The sequence below is a fragment of the Falco naumanni genome, chromosome 8, assembly GCF_017639655.2.
Source record: "Falco naumanni isolate bFalNau1 chromosome 8, bFalNau1.pat, whole genome shotgun sequence".
NCBI lineage: Eukaryota > Metazoa > Chordata > Aves > Falconiformes > Falconidae > Falco > Falco naumanni.
This window is the reverse complement of record NC_054061.1, coordinates 8,038,982-8,057,211: the sequence shown is the minus strand read 5'-3', so window position 1 is coordinate 8,057,211 and position 18,230 is coordinate 8,038,982. Positions and strand designations below refer to the sequence as shown.

The window sequence follows — 18,230 nt, the reverse complement described above, 5'->3', positions numbered from 1 at the left end:
TCCTGCCAAAGTGAGATTGAGTGCTGGCAGAGCCGTGCAGTCATTCCTTATTGGATACAGGGGAAATAAAAAAAAAAAAAAGAAAAAAGAAAAGCAAGCCCTAAGGCTCTCCCCTGCACACTCAGTCTGCTCAACCACATCTCTAAAACATAAAACCATTAAATCCACATTCACATTTTTCCCCAGTCCTCCGCGCTGCCCTTTGTACTGGGGAGAGGGGAACTGGAGCCTGGTTTCCATCAGGGCTGCAAGGAGGCTGCAGGACGGCTCACGCAGAGAATCGGACGTGTTCAATTTCAATGTCCAACCACGAAAAAAAACAACCCAAACCCACACCAACCAACCAAACCAAAGAAACCATTTTTATGATCTCCACATCCCACTCCAGCATCACCCTGCTTCCGGCGCCTGAGCAGCGCAGCAGCTCCCACCCAGGAGGCAGCTCTGGGTCGGGACGTGGCCCTGGTCCCCGCGGGGCTCAGCGGTGCAGCCGCACAGCACCCGGTTACTGAGCTAACACTGCCCTCGCACGGCAGCTGCCAGCCGAGGGAGGGGTGTGCAGCATTAGGCCCATCAGCTCGGCCTGCTGGGCTCGGTTTCTCGGTGTGAATACATTAAAAAGACGGAGCAAGACGCTTCCTTGGTTCTGAGCTTGAAATCTTCTGCGAGTTTCTCGGCAGGCAGCAAACCAAACATGAGATTAAGCAGCATTACTCATCAGCCTATACAAATAACAGGTTAATTGGATGAGTTTATTTGTATGGCTGGAGTTTCTGTTATACCCTCTCATGCTACAGGCAGCACCCGTGCAACAGGCTGCAGCTTACAGCCGTCCTCCCGCAGCCCTTCTGGCAGGACAGAGCCTGCACTCACCGGTGTGGGGACACAAACGGCCGCCTTTTCCCCTTCCACCGGGGTACGCTGCCCTTGCCCTCACCCGAGGACTTCTCCCTTCCCCGATACCTCCTAAAAGAGCTTGACAACATGCAGGTGATGCCCTGTAAAGTGACCCACCCTTGCTCCTTGTTTCATGGCACCCACCTGTGTCACCTCTGGTCTTGCCACCTTCAGCTGGGAGCTCCCCGAGACAGGGACAAGGCTCTTGCAGCGCGGCAGCGTGCTGCCCCACACAGAAAGATCCTGGTTTGTTGCAAAGGCCACCAGACACATCCACAAACGCAGGCACCGAGGGCACGGAATCTGCTTCTGATGCGCCAGCTCCGTCTCCCCTGGCTCCCCAGTACATCAAGGTCAGTCTTTAGCTAAGAGAATTTTAGACTCAGACATAACTACTGATCACTGCTCCTTTCTCACAGCAGAGTAAAGCACCAACACAATTTGATTCAACCCTCTAAGGTCTCTTCCCTGCGGTCCCCACTCCCTAACACTGGAAGCTAACACCCCGGGACGTCGGGCAGGGGGAACCCAGCATCTCCTGCATGCATCAGTGCGTTACAGAGAGGCACCTTCTGCACGGCTGGAAGTCACCTACAGCAGCAACACGAGCTGCCACCCTCCTTCCAGGGAGCACCTCATCCCTTGCCATGAACTGAACTGCGATGAGGAGACAGGTCAGTTGGTTGTAGGACAGCACCAAGGAATAGGATACAGGAGATTTGTCAGATAATTTCAGGGACGATTGTCTGTGCCAATCTTTACTGCACATCAACTGTGTAATTTGACAGTTCAGGTCATGTATTTTGAGCGTACAGCTCTCAACATCCTATCATCCTCTGCCATGAGAGCCCAAGTGTCTGAAAAGCTACACTACAACCTCTCTCCAGGCTAAAAATCAAGGCTAAAGCATGCCTCGGGCAGTGCCAGCAAAGTCTTAGGAAATGCCGTGACAGAGCTCAGGAGAACAAGCATTCAAGCCCCCATTTCTGGCATCACTTGCTTCCTCGCTGCCACAAAAAAGTGAGGCATCTTTGCCTATATGGCTGATGGTCAGGAGGAAGAGCAACATGGGAAGAAGAAACACAGTGCTAGATGGAAAAGGATCTTGCCAGGTAACTGATTGACCATCGGGATGCTACATGTCCGCGTGGCTCTGGAGTAGCACCCACCTCGTCAGCCAGGCATGCAGCTTCCACTCTGGGCAACAGGAGCTGGAAGTCATACATGAAACGCAGCCAAGGGTGCGCTCGCGAAGGCAGCAGAAGCACAGGGTCGAGCTAGACACAAAGAAGATTCACTAGAAAACATAAATCAAATGAGATGCTGCACTTGATTGACTGTTCACAATAGGGGAGAGGCATTCCCCATCACAGAGGAGCCCCATACTTCCCAAAATGCAAGGTCACGTGGCTCTCCAACAACTTCCATCCTTCTTGTGAGGGGTCTTTTTGTTGCTTTCAGAAGGCTCCGTGATTTGCACCTGTGCAACCCACATGGGTTTGCCACAAAATAGCCCACCACCTGAGTTTTCTACTTCAGGCTTGACACATCCCAGTCAGCAGTGCCATCCTCCCCTCCCAGGCCGCAGCATTTTCAGCCCTGGGGAGGCGGGTGGGACATGACAGTGAATCAGAGAAGCCTGGCACAAAGCATCCATGCAAAGCAGAACACCACTGGCTCCGGAGCCAAAAGTGCTAAGGGCAGAAAGGCAAACAGAAGGGAATGCAGGCCTTGTTGCTAGATAGATCATTTATTAAAGTGAAATTCAGCATTTTATCTTTGTCAGACAGTACAGAATTAAAGTCTCATACACAGTGGAAGCAGGACATTTCCTACACCTCAGAGAAATGAGTTCTACAGTTTTTGCTATAAGTTACTAAGTTGCTTTAACAATACACAGCTATATTACACAGTTAAAAATACAAGGTGTCCAAAACATTTGGCATAAGATCAGCACAACACATGGAGGCCAGAAACAGAAGAGGGAACACAGTTTTTCTCTCCCAGTAAGCCCGCTAGAAGACTCCAAGCCATTCTGCAAGTTCCCTGCTGTTCACCTCCCCTGCTCTCTAGCTGCGGAGCAGAGTTGCAGCTAGGACAGGAGGATCCCAGCCCTGCGAGGGCTCTGCTGAGCTCCTGGAGCCTGCTGATGTACAGGACAGCCCGCAGAGCTGCTTGCGAGGGAAGTTCAGGTTTAAGGCAGAAGCCCCCCTCCCCCCCCCCCAGCCTCTCCCCACACTTTCTTCAACCATTTAATTAATTCCACACAGATGTGTTCACAGGCAAGTAAAAAACGCGAGACCAGGCATTGCTGTGAAAAGTGCAAGGAGTATCTCACATCCGAACGGTTCATTTGCACCTGGAAAGTGGAAAATGAAAACTCCCTAACTCGGTAAGCTAGAGATGGCTAAAGGGCGTCAGTGACAAGAGGAGTGAGGCATCAGTAACATTCCTTCACCTTTGGGACTCTCCAGTCAATACTCCGGGCAGTACAAGGACTCCTTTTGTACGGGAGGCTGCCTTGTATGACCCACTCTTTCAAACCGTAGAGGCAAAGTGACTCTAGTGCTCTAGGGAAGTAAAACGATCTGTGAACTTAAAGAAACAGTCCCCCAGCAGACCAGTTCTCTCCCTTCCAACTGCAGTTACTGCTGAAGATCTCCCATTGGTATTTACACTTGGCTCAACCAAAAGATGTAAAGTGCGCAGCTCCCCGCTTCTTTCCCTCTCGTAAAACATCCATTACAAGAGCGAACACCGAACAAACCTCCTTCCACGTTGCTAACTGGAAGCGTGTTTTGTTCAGTCTCTCTGTGGGCCATGTCCCGTTTCCTTTTCTCTGTGCCATCATGACCCGCTTGCAAACTCGCACGTACTGTGGATTATTTCGACTTCTGCTTTCAAAGCCTCTCTGAATCCAGCTTGCACTTCAGACTAACTCGAAATGCCAGACTTGATACGTTTTGGTCAAGTCTTGCACACCAGGGCATCTAGTGGTTTACAGCCACTGTTCTGAGGAAAACCAACACCAGAGTGCTGGGGACAAGTGGTACAAACATGCCCGCTCTGCTTTTCTCAGGCTGAGCATCTGAAGTGCCTGGTAAAAGAAACATTAGCTTATAATGCAATTCTTTACTTCTGGTTGATATACAATATTTTTTGAGATGCAGACATTTTTAACACCCTGCATCCTAACACAGTCTCCTTGGATATATTTGCACTTTCCAGCCATCGGATTGCCCCAGACTCAAGTCCTTGCATGCTTCCAACTCCCTTGAGTTGAGTTCAAGCCAATAACTACCAGCAACGATTTCTTCTTCTTCCCTTAAAGCGAGCAGAGGGTCAGCATACAGGATGAAATTAACCCCGGAAGAGATGTTTCCGCATTATTTGGATTTCATACTAATGGCTTTGGAGCTATTCAGAAGTCTAATTAAGTTAATGCAACTCTTCAATGAGAATTGAATTAGGCTATGTAATTGAATTAGGCTATATAATGGCTGGAGGGCTTCAAAGACGATTCCTCTGCCCCAGGGTGAATGTCACCTATGCAGGTTTGTAAGAAATAAGCTTCCACTATTATAAATGGAAGAAGACATCTGGCCATCCTCCATGCCCCCAAGGCTTGTGCTCCATGGTTCAAAGCTAGACAGAATTTAAGGCCCATCTGTGAAAAGCAAAATGTAAAAGGAAAAAAAAATAAAAATCTTATCATACCAGCCAAAGCGATTTGGGTCTTCCACCTTTCCAACAAGTCCCATCTAAAAGTGCTGAGCAAATGTCCCACCTCATGGCTTCACAAGTGTGAGGTTCAAACACATTTACTTTGAAGTTTAAAACAAAAAGTTGGAAAGTCTTTTTTTTTTTTAATTGGCATGCAGCATAAGGAATCAAATACACAGAATGGTATTATACAGAACGACAATTGCATTGTTGCGTTTTCTGGTTATTAGACACTAAATGCTTTTCAAGAATCACAGGCACCCTGAACATGGATATTGCTACTGAATTGACGTGTGATTTCAGTTTATAGCACGGGAGCCATAAAGTGGCTAACCCTTCCAACAAGACATCTGCTTTCTTTTGCTCAAGGCGTTTTGCTCTAGCTAAGTTGAGAATAAGGTAATAAGGCATTTGCAAGGGTTTATAAGGCCATGGGGTCCGACAGCCAAAGATTCTTCTGTTTCTTTGGTGTCTTGCCTCCAAGCTTTCCACCTTATAAACAACTGCTAATGGCTGGTAAACATCTCTTCATCATCACACTTCATTAAGAATTTTTTCAAAAAAGTATAATTGCTTTACGAGTGAAACCAACAAGGATCACATTTCACATCAATTGACTATTTTCAGGAAAAAAGAAAAAGAAAAAAAAAGTTTCCTGGATACCACCTCTGCACAAAAGCATTCCAGTGAATACACCTGAACAGATGGAACCTGCCACCATATTTCCTTGAAAAGAATCATTTTGCTGCTGGCTGCTAAAACACCCCAACAGATTTATTTACTCTTTGAAATAAAACAAAACAAAATACAACAACAAAAAAGTAAATCCCAAACAAACTACATTTTTACAGTTTTGGTCTAGAAGTTACAATGAGGCATAACCCTCTCAACTCAGAAACTCATTTTCCCTTGGTAATATCCTCTGATGACACGAGCACTTTGAAGATTAACATGCAGTCAGAGAACACACCCTTTTAGCTATCTGTCCTGAATGAGAGAAGCCAGATCATGTTGACTGACGTGGGAATTACTCCACCCTTTCAATAAGGAAAGGACCAGCATAATTAGGAAATTTTTAAACATTCATTAAATACTGACGCAAGACATTCTCTCCTCATTCCTTGAACCTCTCTCTTGTCTGATACTCTTAAAATCCATACTGAATCGAACAAGGAAATGCTGAAACAATCACACTCTCCAAAACTTCACAAATGGGATGTGTACCATAACAGAGTATTTCTGTCTATGACACAGGACTTAGACATGTTGAAGTTTGTTGAACATGTTTTTGGAGTATTAGCAAACACTTCAGAGCTGATGTGAACAGCTTGCTTTAAATTGTGACTTGATTTTTAAAGAGACCTTGGGAGAGCTTCAACAAGAGCTTCACTACGTGAACTCTTCATGCCTTACGACACATGATGCAGTACTAAGCTGGGATCGTGACCTGTGTATTTAGCTCTTCAGCAAAGCTTCATCCAGTTTTGGAATATTAAAACCTGCCATTGACAAAACGCTAGCCAAAGTTTTCTACTGTTCAGTTCGTTGCTTAAGGCTTGTTGAGAATATGCTCTGTGTGGAGTCTTGGCATCTTGTAACAGAATGGAGACATTGGTTAGGACAGCAAAGAAACAGAGTGGTGCTTTAAATCATGAGATCCCCTTGAATAGAACTTGAGGTCACTGGAGAACAGTCAGTCACAACCGACACTTTTATATGCTCCTTTTGCCAAAACAACCACTGTTATTTGTAAGGACACCTTGGCTTTCAATAACAAAATCAGAGCCATCTCCTCCTGCAGCGCCCAGTTAAAGAGCACCCGCATGCCACCCACCACTCACACAGCTCTCATGAAAGCACACGTAACGCTCGCAAAAGGCAAGTGCTTCGCTACTTCTTGCCCATTGCAAAGACAGATGAAATGCATCATGCTCCAGCCAGTTCACTACCCTGGTTATGGTGCTACACCCATTCGTGTAAGTCTGCTTTACGCTAAACACAGACCACCGAGCCCACCAATCCACACAGCAGTTTTGTGACACCTGCTCAAGACTAGCTGCAGTATAAAATTCACATCACTTGTGATTGATACCTGATCTGACACAGAGATCAAGAGACAGATGTCATACCGTTTCACCTACCATCACTGAGCCTTGAATACAAGGGAAATACGCATAAGTGAATTAAATGAGCATTTCTACCAATGTGATCAAACCCAGCAAATAAGCTGTATTTGCCTTAATACCATATTCTGAGGAAATGTGGAAGTTTTAAAATGCTTACAGGCAATTAATTAGTGAGTTCTTAAACGAAAGAAATTAGAAAAAGATTGCAGAGAGTTGTTTGGCATTCATGTCAGAAGGGGGCAGGAGGAAAAACGGATTAAAAAAATAATCAATTTCAGACTAGGCAAGCAGTGTTCACGGAGTAGATTTGGTGAGCTGGAGCATTTGTAGAAGTTTGGGACTTGAAGCACTGACTCAAGGCAAGACAGAGAACGTGTAGGTGGGGAGCAAACATCAGACAAAACTTCTGATCCATGCACCTTGATAATGAATTTTATCTCTGCCGCTATTCCAGTCCTGCACCAAAACAAACTGCATGGTGGTTTGTGATGCAGTCTGAATTCAGTGAAAAAATTCCACCTGTGATCTGAATTGCACTGAGATGCAGATTTCCAGAAATGGTTTAAAAAACTGAGTTGACAAACTCCACAGTCCTACAGGTTTAATTGGTTTCCCCATTTCTTTATTCCAATGTGATTCTGAAATGAGGGGAAGAAGTCTTCAGAAACATGTTGGGCACATGTTTTCAAATACTCCTGATAAGAACGTCTATATTTTTTTCTGTCATCCAGACTTACTGCATTTAAAAAAAAAAATTTACAATATACTTCAACAGTTTTTGTATACCTAAAATGCACAATACCATCTGTTCCTTCAAGGTCTTTATTATTCCAAGTCTTGTTAATCTTCATTCTAGTTGCTTGCTACCTTCTGATTTCTGGTCCAGCCTGCTCTTGTTGTTCTTCACCATATAGATGAAGTATGCAAGCGTCTCTTTCTCGTTCACAGGGATATTCCTGAAGTGACGACTGACAGTCTAGAAGGACAACATGTAAAGAGACAGAAATTCTGAAATTAAAAAGTAGAAATAATCAGAACAGGTTTATCTTCACTTTCCAAAAATGACTTTATGGCCACTGAATGTAATATACTTGTAGTCAAACATGCACCAATTCAAACTGTCAGTCCTCATTTACCTCTCTCTCTTTACAGCTGGAATGTGCATATGAACATAGCATAGTCGTGCTACGTCAGCAGTATTTGCAGCCAACCTACAAGCGGAATTTGGAAGCAAGAATGTCCTCCTGCCAAACCAGCATAGCCTCTCCTAAGCGACATTCATGCCGAGATTATTTGGAGAGCAATTTTTCCCTGCATCTCAGTATTTTAAAGCGTCAGAAACATTGAAACGCCTTGCTGTGTGAACCCTATGTAGCAAAGTTTTAGAATCCAAAGGAAAACGCACTGAGTAAATTTTCACTGAAAGGAACACCAGGGGATTTGTAACGGGAGGGTTAGGGCTACTCTGACACTAACATAAGCCCTGAACCATTAGCTGCTTTTTTTCTCAGGAAATGAACGTAGAAAACATGTCGGAGCTGGACAAGATCTGCTTCTCATATGGGAGAAGTTCTTTTTTGGTACCCAACACAGCTCCAGAACTGGATTTTGATGCAGGCTGAGCAATAAGTCACTCCAAGAAGATTTATGGAAGTTTGAGTTTTCCTTACGGTGGGGTAGCAGCAGGAGTCTAAGAGCCTCAGGCAGCAGTGATTCAAGCATGGGAGCTGGACGAGGATCCAGCGTAGGGTCAAAGCTGCTCAGACTTCACAGGAAATCTGGGAAGTGTGTGACAACTTTAAGTTAGGCTCCCTTTATTTTCTGCTTGCATAGTAGTTTGTTTTTTTGGTTGTTTTTTTTTTTTTTTAAACTCCTTGGCACATTCATGGTAAATTGCCTAAGTAAGAAGTCCTTTGTGGCAGGAGGTAGCTGAGAGACTATGAACTGGTTAGTTAGAACATGACAAATCAGAACTAATATGGAGGATATACACCCAACCCTGCTTCGTTCAATTTGTTCCTACATTGCACTACGCTTTCTCTATATTCTGTATATTCATTACCTAGCTGACTTTGAAAGAGAGCAAGACAGTGTCTTGCTGTCTCTTTTGGTCTGCCGGTTTTTGTTCTTTAAAGCAAAACAGTTAGTTTTGGGCAGACAGTTGTGAAAGTCTCAGCTTACAAAATCAACCTTGTTACCATTCATTAACTGCTACAGTTTTTTCAAGTTTAGAGAAGACTTTTCCCACAGCATGCCTTCAGATCAAGTCAGGAAAGAGAGCAGAGCAGATGTGTACCAAGCACAACTAGCTCAAATAACAAAGAGATACAGAGAGTTCTTTCTTAACAAGTATCCCACATGGTGAGAAAACAGCAGTTTTCTGAGAAAACCACCCTTAAGGAAAGAGCCTTTTATTGACTTAATACAAGAATTGTAAGACATCAGGACAAGGGAGGAAAATAAGGAATCTGAAGTCATGGTCAGTGATTCTGCCTTTAAAGATAAGCAATTCCAACCAGGTCAAGTGCCTGTGAGGAAAGAAAAACTAACAGGGCACTTAAGGTGACTAGTAGTGTGTAAGTCTGACTTTCAGTTGAACAGAAATCTTCAGCTAACACCCAGGTCGCTGGAAACTAGGTTCTGTTTCCGTTCCCTAAAGGTAATGAATTGTGACTATGAACAAGGAGGGAAAGGAAGCAGAGAAAAGCAAGTTACTAAAACCTGCCTTCAAGAGCCAGCTTCCATGTCTTCCACGACTGTCTCAGGTGAACGAAAGCATGTAGCTTTCTGTTGGCATCGTCCCATGAAACCTTTCGCAGAGCACACAGTACGTACTAGCAAGAGAGTCGCTACAGGTATTAGCGTCCACAAAACGTGCACTTGAGCAGAGGAGATAAGAAGTTTTTTAGTAACAGAGATAATACTACCTCTGTCGTCACTTACTTCTGCTAGCTGAGCTTTGTTGAGTCCAGGCCTAGTCTGCAACTTATAATGTCTCTTGTAACGTCGCAGGGTGTTCACTTGGAGCTGGAACAAGTCAACCTGGAAGTGATGCAGAGAAGAGAGGATGAGCACTACCTTTAGCTTCTATCAGGCAGAAATGTAGAGTTATCTAAAAATAATTATTTCTGCCTCAACAGGACTGCTCCTTGCCTGTATTCAGAACCACACCAGCTTGCCTTACTGACAAATCTAAGTATATTTTGTATTTGTTAATGCTAAAGGACCAAAACAGCCTCAGGGAAATACAAAATTTTGTTCTGGTTCACATGCTGTCAACAGAATTGCTGGCCAATTTCTGCTCTCAATTACACCTCTGCAACCTTCAAGCAAAGGGGAACCTTTTGTTCCCACAAGGTTTAAAAAGCTCACACATGAAATATCAATTTAGCAGGCAGTGAACAAATGGTTTGTGACATAAAACAGAGCATAGAGACAGAGAAGAAACAAAATTCAAATACTGAAATGGGAAGCGCAGAGATTAAAAGCAAGGGTGGTGGTGGGGGAGGTTACAGGAAGGAAGATAAAGATCATGTGGAAAATGCCATGTTTCACAGACAAAAGGAATTTCTGGTGAAAACCAAGAATAAAATGACAATGAAACTGACAGCTGCAGAGCTCCCTCTTCAGTTAGGTGACTGCATCCCTCAGGTTTTAACCACCAAATACCCTGCATGCTCTAGAGCACTAGCATTTTCAGATGCCAGCTGAGTCTTCACCAATTATCCTGGCAACTAACATAAAGCCTGTATAGGAAAGTTTGGATGGAGAATCTTGCGGAATGGAAACAAAAAGAGCTTCAAGAAAAGGTCAGGTTATCCTGAAGAAAACACAAACCAAACCCTTTCTACTCTTTCAACACCTCCACACAGCGAGGTGTGGACACAGCTTTGCAGCAAAGGCATAGCTGTGCTGGCAAAACGATTCTTGGTGGCTTTTTTTTCCCCCCCCCCCCAGAAATAAAACGCTTTTTGCCAATATGGGTGGCATTTCCAGCAGAGGGCTCTGCTGACATGGCCAGAACTCTGGTCCTCCATGAACATTACCTCTGCACAACTTTTTGCAATGTCAACAGTACCAGAAACATCACCAAAGCAAATACAGTGCACAACAGCACAGAGAAGAAATTATTCTAGAGTTCCGTAACACAGAAAACCTCCCCCAGGCTTTTATTTCCTGAAAATAAAAAGATGTTATGAATTATTTGAAGGCAGTTTTAAATAGTGCCAAAAATACCATATACACAAAGGTCTGGAGAAGCTTAATCTCTCTGGATACCAAATACCCAAACGTAGAGAGTGACCTGTTGAATTCTTCACTGTATTTGCAAAACAATGCATGGTAGGTAATGGAGAACCGTATCAGGGCCACAGTCACCACTGAAAGTAACTTATTTTTACCTTTAAAAAAGAATTAGTACCAAATACTCTTTTAACAGCTTTTTGTTTGGAAGCAGTACATATGTGAAGCTGTGCGATAAGGTACCTTATCATATCTCTTTTTGTAGAAAACTTCACACAGGCAAAGAACTCATGCAGGAATGAGGAAGAAAATTAGGCAATTACACATTACAAAAACGCCTTCCTGAAAAGTGAGAATAACTCCATGGTGGTTTCAGTGGAGTTGCAATTTAAAATTTAAATATTTTCCAGTACGTGGAAGCATCCAAGTGATGTTTTCTTCAACGTGCTCAAAATTGGTAAAGCAGCCTACACCCACTTGCACCTACTAACCTCTGGGACATCCGTTTCATGCTCAGGAGAGTCACCTCCATCATCGCTTGTCTTCCTCTTTCTTTTGTTTCGGACACTTTGAATGAAGTTCTTGTGAAAATCACAAATATACAGATGTCTCACCTGAGAATCAGAAGTGGTGAAAAAGCAATCAAAACAGGTACTGTGGAAACAGCATTCAACAGCAGCCAGACACCAGCATTAAAGAGTGCATCGCTCATGACTGGCATGACTGACTGCCTCATGACATTAAGGAATTTCTAATCTTAAACCCCAGGCCTGATATCGCACTCCTGAGTTCGAGGTAATTTACATTACAAAGACTAAAGGCAAGAAAAATGAAGGACTCAACAGCTCCAGCTGAACCTGAACCTCTGCAGATAATATATTTCTTTTTTATGGTTGCAGTCATATGTCAGAAAAAAAATAGGTAATTGTCTGGAGGAGATCTGTTTGCTTCAGGACTTACTACCAGGCGACTACTATCAAGAAAAATATTATTCTGTGCTGGTCTTGTCAACTTTCTGGTTTCAATAGCATGGAAGATTATTAATGCTAGTATTTAAAAATCTAGACCAAATAAAAGTTGGCTAATTACCTCAACTAAAACGAGCAAACCACAAGCAAAAATGTCTCTTTCCCATAGCTTATCCTGCCACAGAACCCGCTTTGTAACAAATGTTATCTCACACTGTTAGCATATATAAAACAATGGATCACGAATGATCAAAATTATTTGGTACTGTAAGGCAGAAATATCTTCAGGTGACACAGGGACTGTACATTCGAAATCACTTTATGCAGCCCAGGTCATACCTTCCCTTCATTTTTACTTCATTAGTCTGATTACCTCCTTTTATTTCTAAAGGCTTACGTCTGTCAACAAAGAATCATTTCTAAAATGAAAGAAACGACTATACCACTAGACAAATCTGCTGAGGACTATAACCCGGAGAAATACTCTGGGTTTTAAGAATAAGATTTTATTTCAAATTGAGTCATGCTGTTCCCATGCCCTGATGTATTCTGGCTCTGCAGAAGGGACCTAACCAACTGGGGAACTTCACCCTTTTTGTTTTTAATGGTTTTAATCTTTAAAGCTCAGGGATAAGAAGCAATCCAGAGCAGAATTCTGTCGGCTGAGTCACTTCGGAGGATTTCCTTCTGTAACCTTGCCAGGCTGCTTCTGCCTGTTTCTCCGCTGGGCAAGCGACCCGTTCCGGAGCTGACAGCTGTCACTCACTGTCCTGAAGCACATGGAGCTGCCAGCGCTGCCCAGCGAAGCGGCCAAGCGCCCGGTTCCACGGCAGCACAGCTCACCTCCCCAGGGCGCTGGGACAGCTCGCGTCCCGTCACCCGCCTCCCCGCAACTCCAACTAATTAACAAAGCAACCTCAGCGACACCGGACCGAGCGAGCAACCCGCGCCGCTCGGCTCACCTAGCGGCATCAGCGGGTTTCGAGGCGAAAGTGAAATTAAAAATAGCGCTGTCGCCCCAAAGCCGCCACGGCCGGCTCCTGTGCTCCCCTGCGCACCCCCCGCCGCCCCCGCCCGGGGCTCGCCCGCCGGCCGCGGCTCTCGGGACGCGACGGACGCCGTGAGGACGAGCCGGACCCCCGGCCCGGCACCGGCCCGCAGCCCCCGCCCCGCAGCCGGCAGGGCCTGGGGAACCCCCGGGGCAGCCACCAGACCGGGGCCGGCCGGCGGGGACCGCAGTGCGGTGCGGGCTGGGGGCGGCGGGGCGCGCCCGGCCGGCCGCGGCGGGGGCTCGGCGGCGGGGGCTCGGCGGCGGCCGCCACTCACACTTTTGTCGATGTCCAGCTTGAGCTTCTTCTGCGAGATGCTCTTCTGGATGCGCTTGCTGAAGGACGCGTTGCCGGCGGGGCGCACGCAGCGGTCCCCGTCGTCGATGAGGCAGCAGCTCTGGCCGTAGAAGGGGGCGGCGGGAGGCCCATCCCGGCTGTCCTCCTCGGTGCTGAAACCATTCATCGCCCACCTGCCCGCCCCTCACCCCGCCCGGGGAGCCGAGAACCGGGGAAAGAGCCGCCGTGGCCGCCGCCGCCCGGCCGCCCCCGCGCCCTCGGGGGGACCCCGCCGCCCGGCGCCCCCCGCGGGGGCCCCCCAGTCTCGCAGGGGCCCCCTCAAGGGGGGACCCCCCCTCAGCGCCGGCGGAAGGGGCCGCGCCGGCGGGAGGGCCGCCCGCCGCCGCCCCTCAGCGGTGGCCGCGGAGGCCGGGCCGGGCCCCCCAAGCGCCGCCGCCCGCGGGGGAGCCGGGACCCCACACGCACCACTCACACACACACAAAACCGCCTCCCCGGCAGCGGAAGTCCCGCCCCTGGCCTGCAGGCGGGGAGCTGGTTGGGCGGCGCGGCTGAAGGGGCGGGGCGCGCCGACGCCGCTCCGCGAGCCTATTGGGAGGAGTCGCTGCCCATCTACCGCCGCCGACCGGCCCCGGCCGGCCTCCGCGGTCGCACGGCAGCCGGAAGGTCGCCGGCAGAGAGGCGCGCGAGCGCGGGAGGGGGCGGGGGGGGAGCCGCGCGCCGTTGCCAGGGCACCGCAGCGCCCCCCCTCCCCTCCCCCCCCCGGCGCTGACAGGGGCGGCCATCCGCCAGCCCCGAGCCCCCCCGGCCCCGTGAAGCGGCTGAGGATGCCGGGTGCCCCTCCTCGCCCCGGGCGCTGCCGGAGCGGGTGCCCGGCCTCGTGCCCCGGGACGCGCCCCCCCGGCCCCCCGCAGCGCTCGCCCGCCGCAGCCCCGGGCCCGCGGGCACCCGCCCGGGTTCCTCCTGCCGCCCGCTCCGGTGCCGGCTCAGCCCGCGGCGCCCAGCCCGGCCCTGGCACCGAGCCCTGCCGGCAGCCCCGGCTGGTGCCCGGGCCCGGCTGCAGCCCCCGGGCTCCTCATGGAGCAGGCGGGAGCCCCAGGCTGGAATGTCATTAAAAGCTGCGGGTTTCCCCCTAATTACATGACTGGGATAATGAAAAGACGGGACCTGCAAAAGCGTTTCCCAAAGCAATTTGGTTTGAAACTTAGCATTTCTACCATCTAAAGGGAAAGTAAAAAAACAACCCCCAAAAGGCCCCGAAGTCAGGTAAAAAAGGGGGGGTGGCAGTGGGGAGAATGAGGGGGAAAAGAGAGAAACTCCTACCTGATGCGTGAGGAAAAGAACTGGGAACACTGTGACCTCTGTAATACCAGACAGCACATGCCCTTGTCAAGGGTGCGTGAGCAGTAACTGGGAAAGGATTTCACCTTCCTGAAGAAAAGACTTTCTGCACAAGCAGGGAAAAGGTTCTATGGACTGAAATTCAAAGTCTGAAATCCCACATGTGGAACAATGTGCGCTAGCACGGGATGGACTGCAGTGAAACACACACAAAATACGTTTGCAAGAGACTCCTCCAAGCCTTTGGTTACAGATCAGCCTGCTCCAGCAACACTGACGCAGACATCTCGCAGCCTGTTCTGCCTGCTCCCCACAAGACGACCAAGAAGCACTAAAATCTGTTATTTTCCAGGCAGTCCTTGCAATACCAAAAACGTCTCGGAACAAATCTGGAGGGCAGGGACTTAATACTCTCCTCTCAACAGTTCGGCTGCTTCTCTCAGTCTTTATTACTGGTGCCCTCAGGCAATTACTAATTTCTGTTTGTCCGTTTGTCCGTGCGACTAGCAGGGAACCACAGTGTGCTCTGTACTGGCCACACAGGACACCACTCCCCAGAGCCGGCCACTCCAATGGGAAAGTGGTGGAAACAAATGACTTTACCCACAGACCAACAAGCAGTTAGAGAAGAGCAAAGAGACTTAAAAAAAAGCAAGATGCTACCGCTTATAAAAGCCCCTGGCCAAACTGCCTGGAATCTGCCTGCCTGAAGTAATACCCTCCTGGCAAAAGCCATACAGATACTCCCTTTTTTTTTTGGGAAACAGAAAACACCAAAAGGCTGACAGTGATCTCAGAGCTCCTGATAGCAAGCTTTCTAGGTTTATCTTAACATTATGAGTAAAAATCCAACGGCAGGCTGAGGAAATCTCACAGAAGGACTGTCTTGACATTCGGGAAGTTGAAAACAGACTGTAGGGACAGATGATGATAGCAGCAAGTAAGCAGATAAAAGGGAACATGATCGTAACAGGCAGGACTTACTCCTGACCCTGTGAGGAGATTCTGCAGGTGCTCCCTGGACTATTCAATAGGAAACTGGGAGCAACTGGAGAAACAGGCACCATCAGTACTAGAACAGGTTTGTAAGGCCATCAGACTGTATTTCATCTTCGGCTGCAAGCTCTCATCCCATGCAAATGGAAAGATGTTAAGTCGTTTTGCAATGCCTACTAAAAGGAAAACACCCCTGCTTTTGTCACTGTTTGCTAATTCAATGCTAAATACCTCCAGCTCAGGCTAACGCAATGACACCTTTTGTCAGTCTTAAAAAAAAAAAAAAGGTGCATGGAGGTGTTCATGTAATTGCAGTTTATTTCAGAATATTTATCCTCGTGGGAACCTCAAGATTTCACAGTCTGCTAGTCCGGAACTAGCTTGCTGTGAAATAAACTGCCTCATAGAGACATTCTTTATTAGGTATCTATCACTAATCTGATCTAATAATTCTTTGCAGGAGCTGCAACGAAGTGAGAAACAATGTTTCATAAACCCATCAGCGCCGAGGCAGCTTTAGTGCCTTTGAAGCTGTAATAGCCTGCCCATCCAAGTCAGCCCTCTAATCAAATAAGGGGAACCTGCACAGGCCTTTAAATCTTAGCTGGAGCAGCACTACCCTCTAAAGATAAGTCTGTGATGTAGCTGTCATCCGGAACTTACTGTTTTAATGGAGCTGCTTGGGGTTCTTCGGACAGAAGCACTACTCTCCAAAAGGCCTGTGCTGCCAAAGATGTCCAGAGAGGAAGCTTTTTTATTTTTTTTATACCTCCATCAAAAATCGGACTATTTCCACCTTCTGTACCTTGGGGACCAATGTAAACACTGCCCTCGCACCTTCCCCCAGACTCCCACTCTCTTCAGCATTTTTCTATGGTGGCACATTTTGAACCTGCTAAAAAGCTTACTCTGTCACAGCTTTTGGCACATACTCCCCCCAGGAAATGTTCCCGTAGCCAAGAATCACGGCACAATCTTCCCTTGGGAGCACACCTTGCAGTTATCTGCTGGTCCCCCGGCAGCAAGGCTTTCCTTTCCTTCACACATGCACATTTTCCCACATGCTACTGTTTGTCTCCCCTCCGTTTATTACAGTTTTTCACCCCAAGGAGTCAAGTAAAAAGGAACGTTGGGAAGGCCACAAAAGAAATGAAGTGGTGACAGTAGAAAGTGCAGAGGGTCCTAACGGGAACATGGGAGAGGGCCATGAGCAATGCCTATAAACTTACCGTGGCTTGGGCTGAGAGACTGCGCTCCCCACACGAGGATTAGAAGACAAACAGGGCAGCGAGCTGTTAAAAACCCTCCCCTGCAAACCAAGGCACAGGATGGATCTACCAGCAGTTGCTCTCCAGGCAGAAACGCAGAGAGAGCGACAGCTTTATCCTGCCCTAAGCTGGGCAACACCTGTGGGACGCTGAACTCCCCCAAACTGCAGGACAAAGCAGTTCAGACAAGGTGCACGTACAGGCTCAGGTGACTTTAACGTTCTATTCTCATGGCCATGTATCTCAGCAGTAAACACACAAACTGCCTTCGAGAAAAGCTTTTTGTGTTGCTTTGACCACGTGGCTGATGGCAGGCTCAGGGAGGGAAGCATCCCGGACATGGTGGCTGCTGTGTGGGTGTCAGCTCTCGGAGGACCTCACCTGCAAGGTGCTCTTCTTGAAAGGACAGCGAGGCCCATGCTCCGAGGAGGACTGCGGAGGGTCACCATCCAGGCATGACTGCATTGCAGTGTGTGGTCAGGGGGACAGGAGTGCCTCAGAGTCCCCCCCGGCTCCTGTTCTGAAGTACTCACCCACACAGAGCAGCAGCCAACTACACTCCAGAGCTCCTCCCTACGGAAGCCAGCTGTAGCTTGGCCATGAGGCAGTCACTGCAGTAGGTGATGCTCCAGCACTGTGTCATCTGCAACAGTATCAACCCGGAGAAGTTTTACTTACATAGTCGCCAATTAACACAAACTTTCAATGACTGATTTGGTTATTGAGAAAAAAGAAAAAAAACACACTGAAGTAAACACCTTTCCTCCTCCTCCTCCTTCCTTTGGCTAAATTTCATCCCCATACCCGTCCTTCACAGCCTCACCTCCCCCTTGCTGCAGTTCTTATGCAGCTTCTCCCCATTCATTCAGTGAGGTGGTGGGTGCTGCAGGAGGTCAGGGTCAAGTGTGAAACTGTCTTCACTTCTCTGTGCTGGGCTCTCTCCGCTCCTCTGTGCTTCTCAGTGTGCCCTGCCAACAAGGACTGTCCATGGCCACTGCCCCTCAGGGGTGTCCTACCTTGGCACAAGTCATCCACCGCAGCCACGGTCCCTCCAGGACTGCATCCTTGGGCATGGAACACCACCTTGCACGAACATATCTCCTTCCACATCTCCTTATCTTTCTCCTCATGCGTCTCCTCCCCTTGCAGCTGCCACTCTTTGTTAAATTTGTCTGAGCTGAGGTGCTGCAGGGTCCTCTGACAGGCTGGAGTTTTGGGGCACGGTGGGTTGTTTCCATCTGTTTCAGAGCTGGCTGGAAGCAGCTGCGAAGGGCAGACACAGAGATGCCAACAGGCATCTGCAGCCCCCAAGCTGCCTGAACCTG

General features: G+C 48.0%; 1 protein-coding gene across 3 annotated transcripts; it reads right to left on the bottom strand.

Annotated features, from left to right (window-relative positions):
* Window positions 1-2,628: 2,628 nt before the first annotated feature.
* Window positions 2,629-13,745, bottom strand: SAP30L (SAP30 like). Of its 3 annotated transcripts, XR_005829359.1 has the most exons (5): window positions 13,283-13,739; window positions 11,480-11,602; window positions 9,690-9,788; window positions 7,533-7,722; window positions 2,629-4,564 (listed from the first exon to the last, which is right to left on the bottom strand). XR_005829359.1 is itself a non-coding variant. In XM_040604130.1 (4 exons), the coding sequence occupies exons 1-4, from the start codon at window positions 13,466-13,468 to the stop codon at window positions 7,594-7,596; spliced, it is 537 nt and encodes a 178-aa protein (XP_040460064.1). In that variant the 5' UTR covers window positions 13,469-13,739; the 3' UTR covers window positions 2,629-7,593. The 3 variants fall into 3 exon arrangements, 2 of the variants coding, with proteins under 2 accessions (XP_040460064.1, XP_040460065.1); XM_040604130.1 differs by having other exon boundaries at window positions 2,629-7,722; XM_040604131.1 differs by lacking the exons at window positions 2,629-4,564; window positions 7,533-7,722 and adding an exon at window positions 8,537-9,580 and having other exon boundaries at window positions 13,283-13,745.
* Between the last annotated feature and the right edge of the window lie 4,485 nt (window positions 13,746-18,230).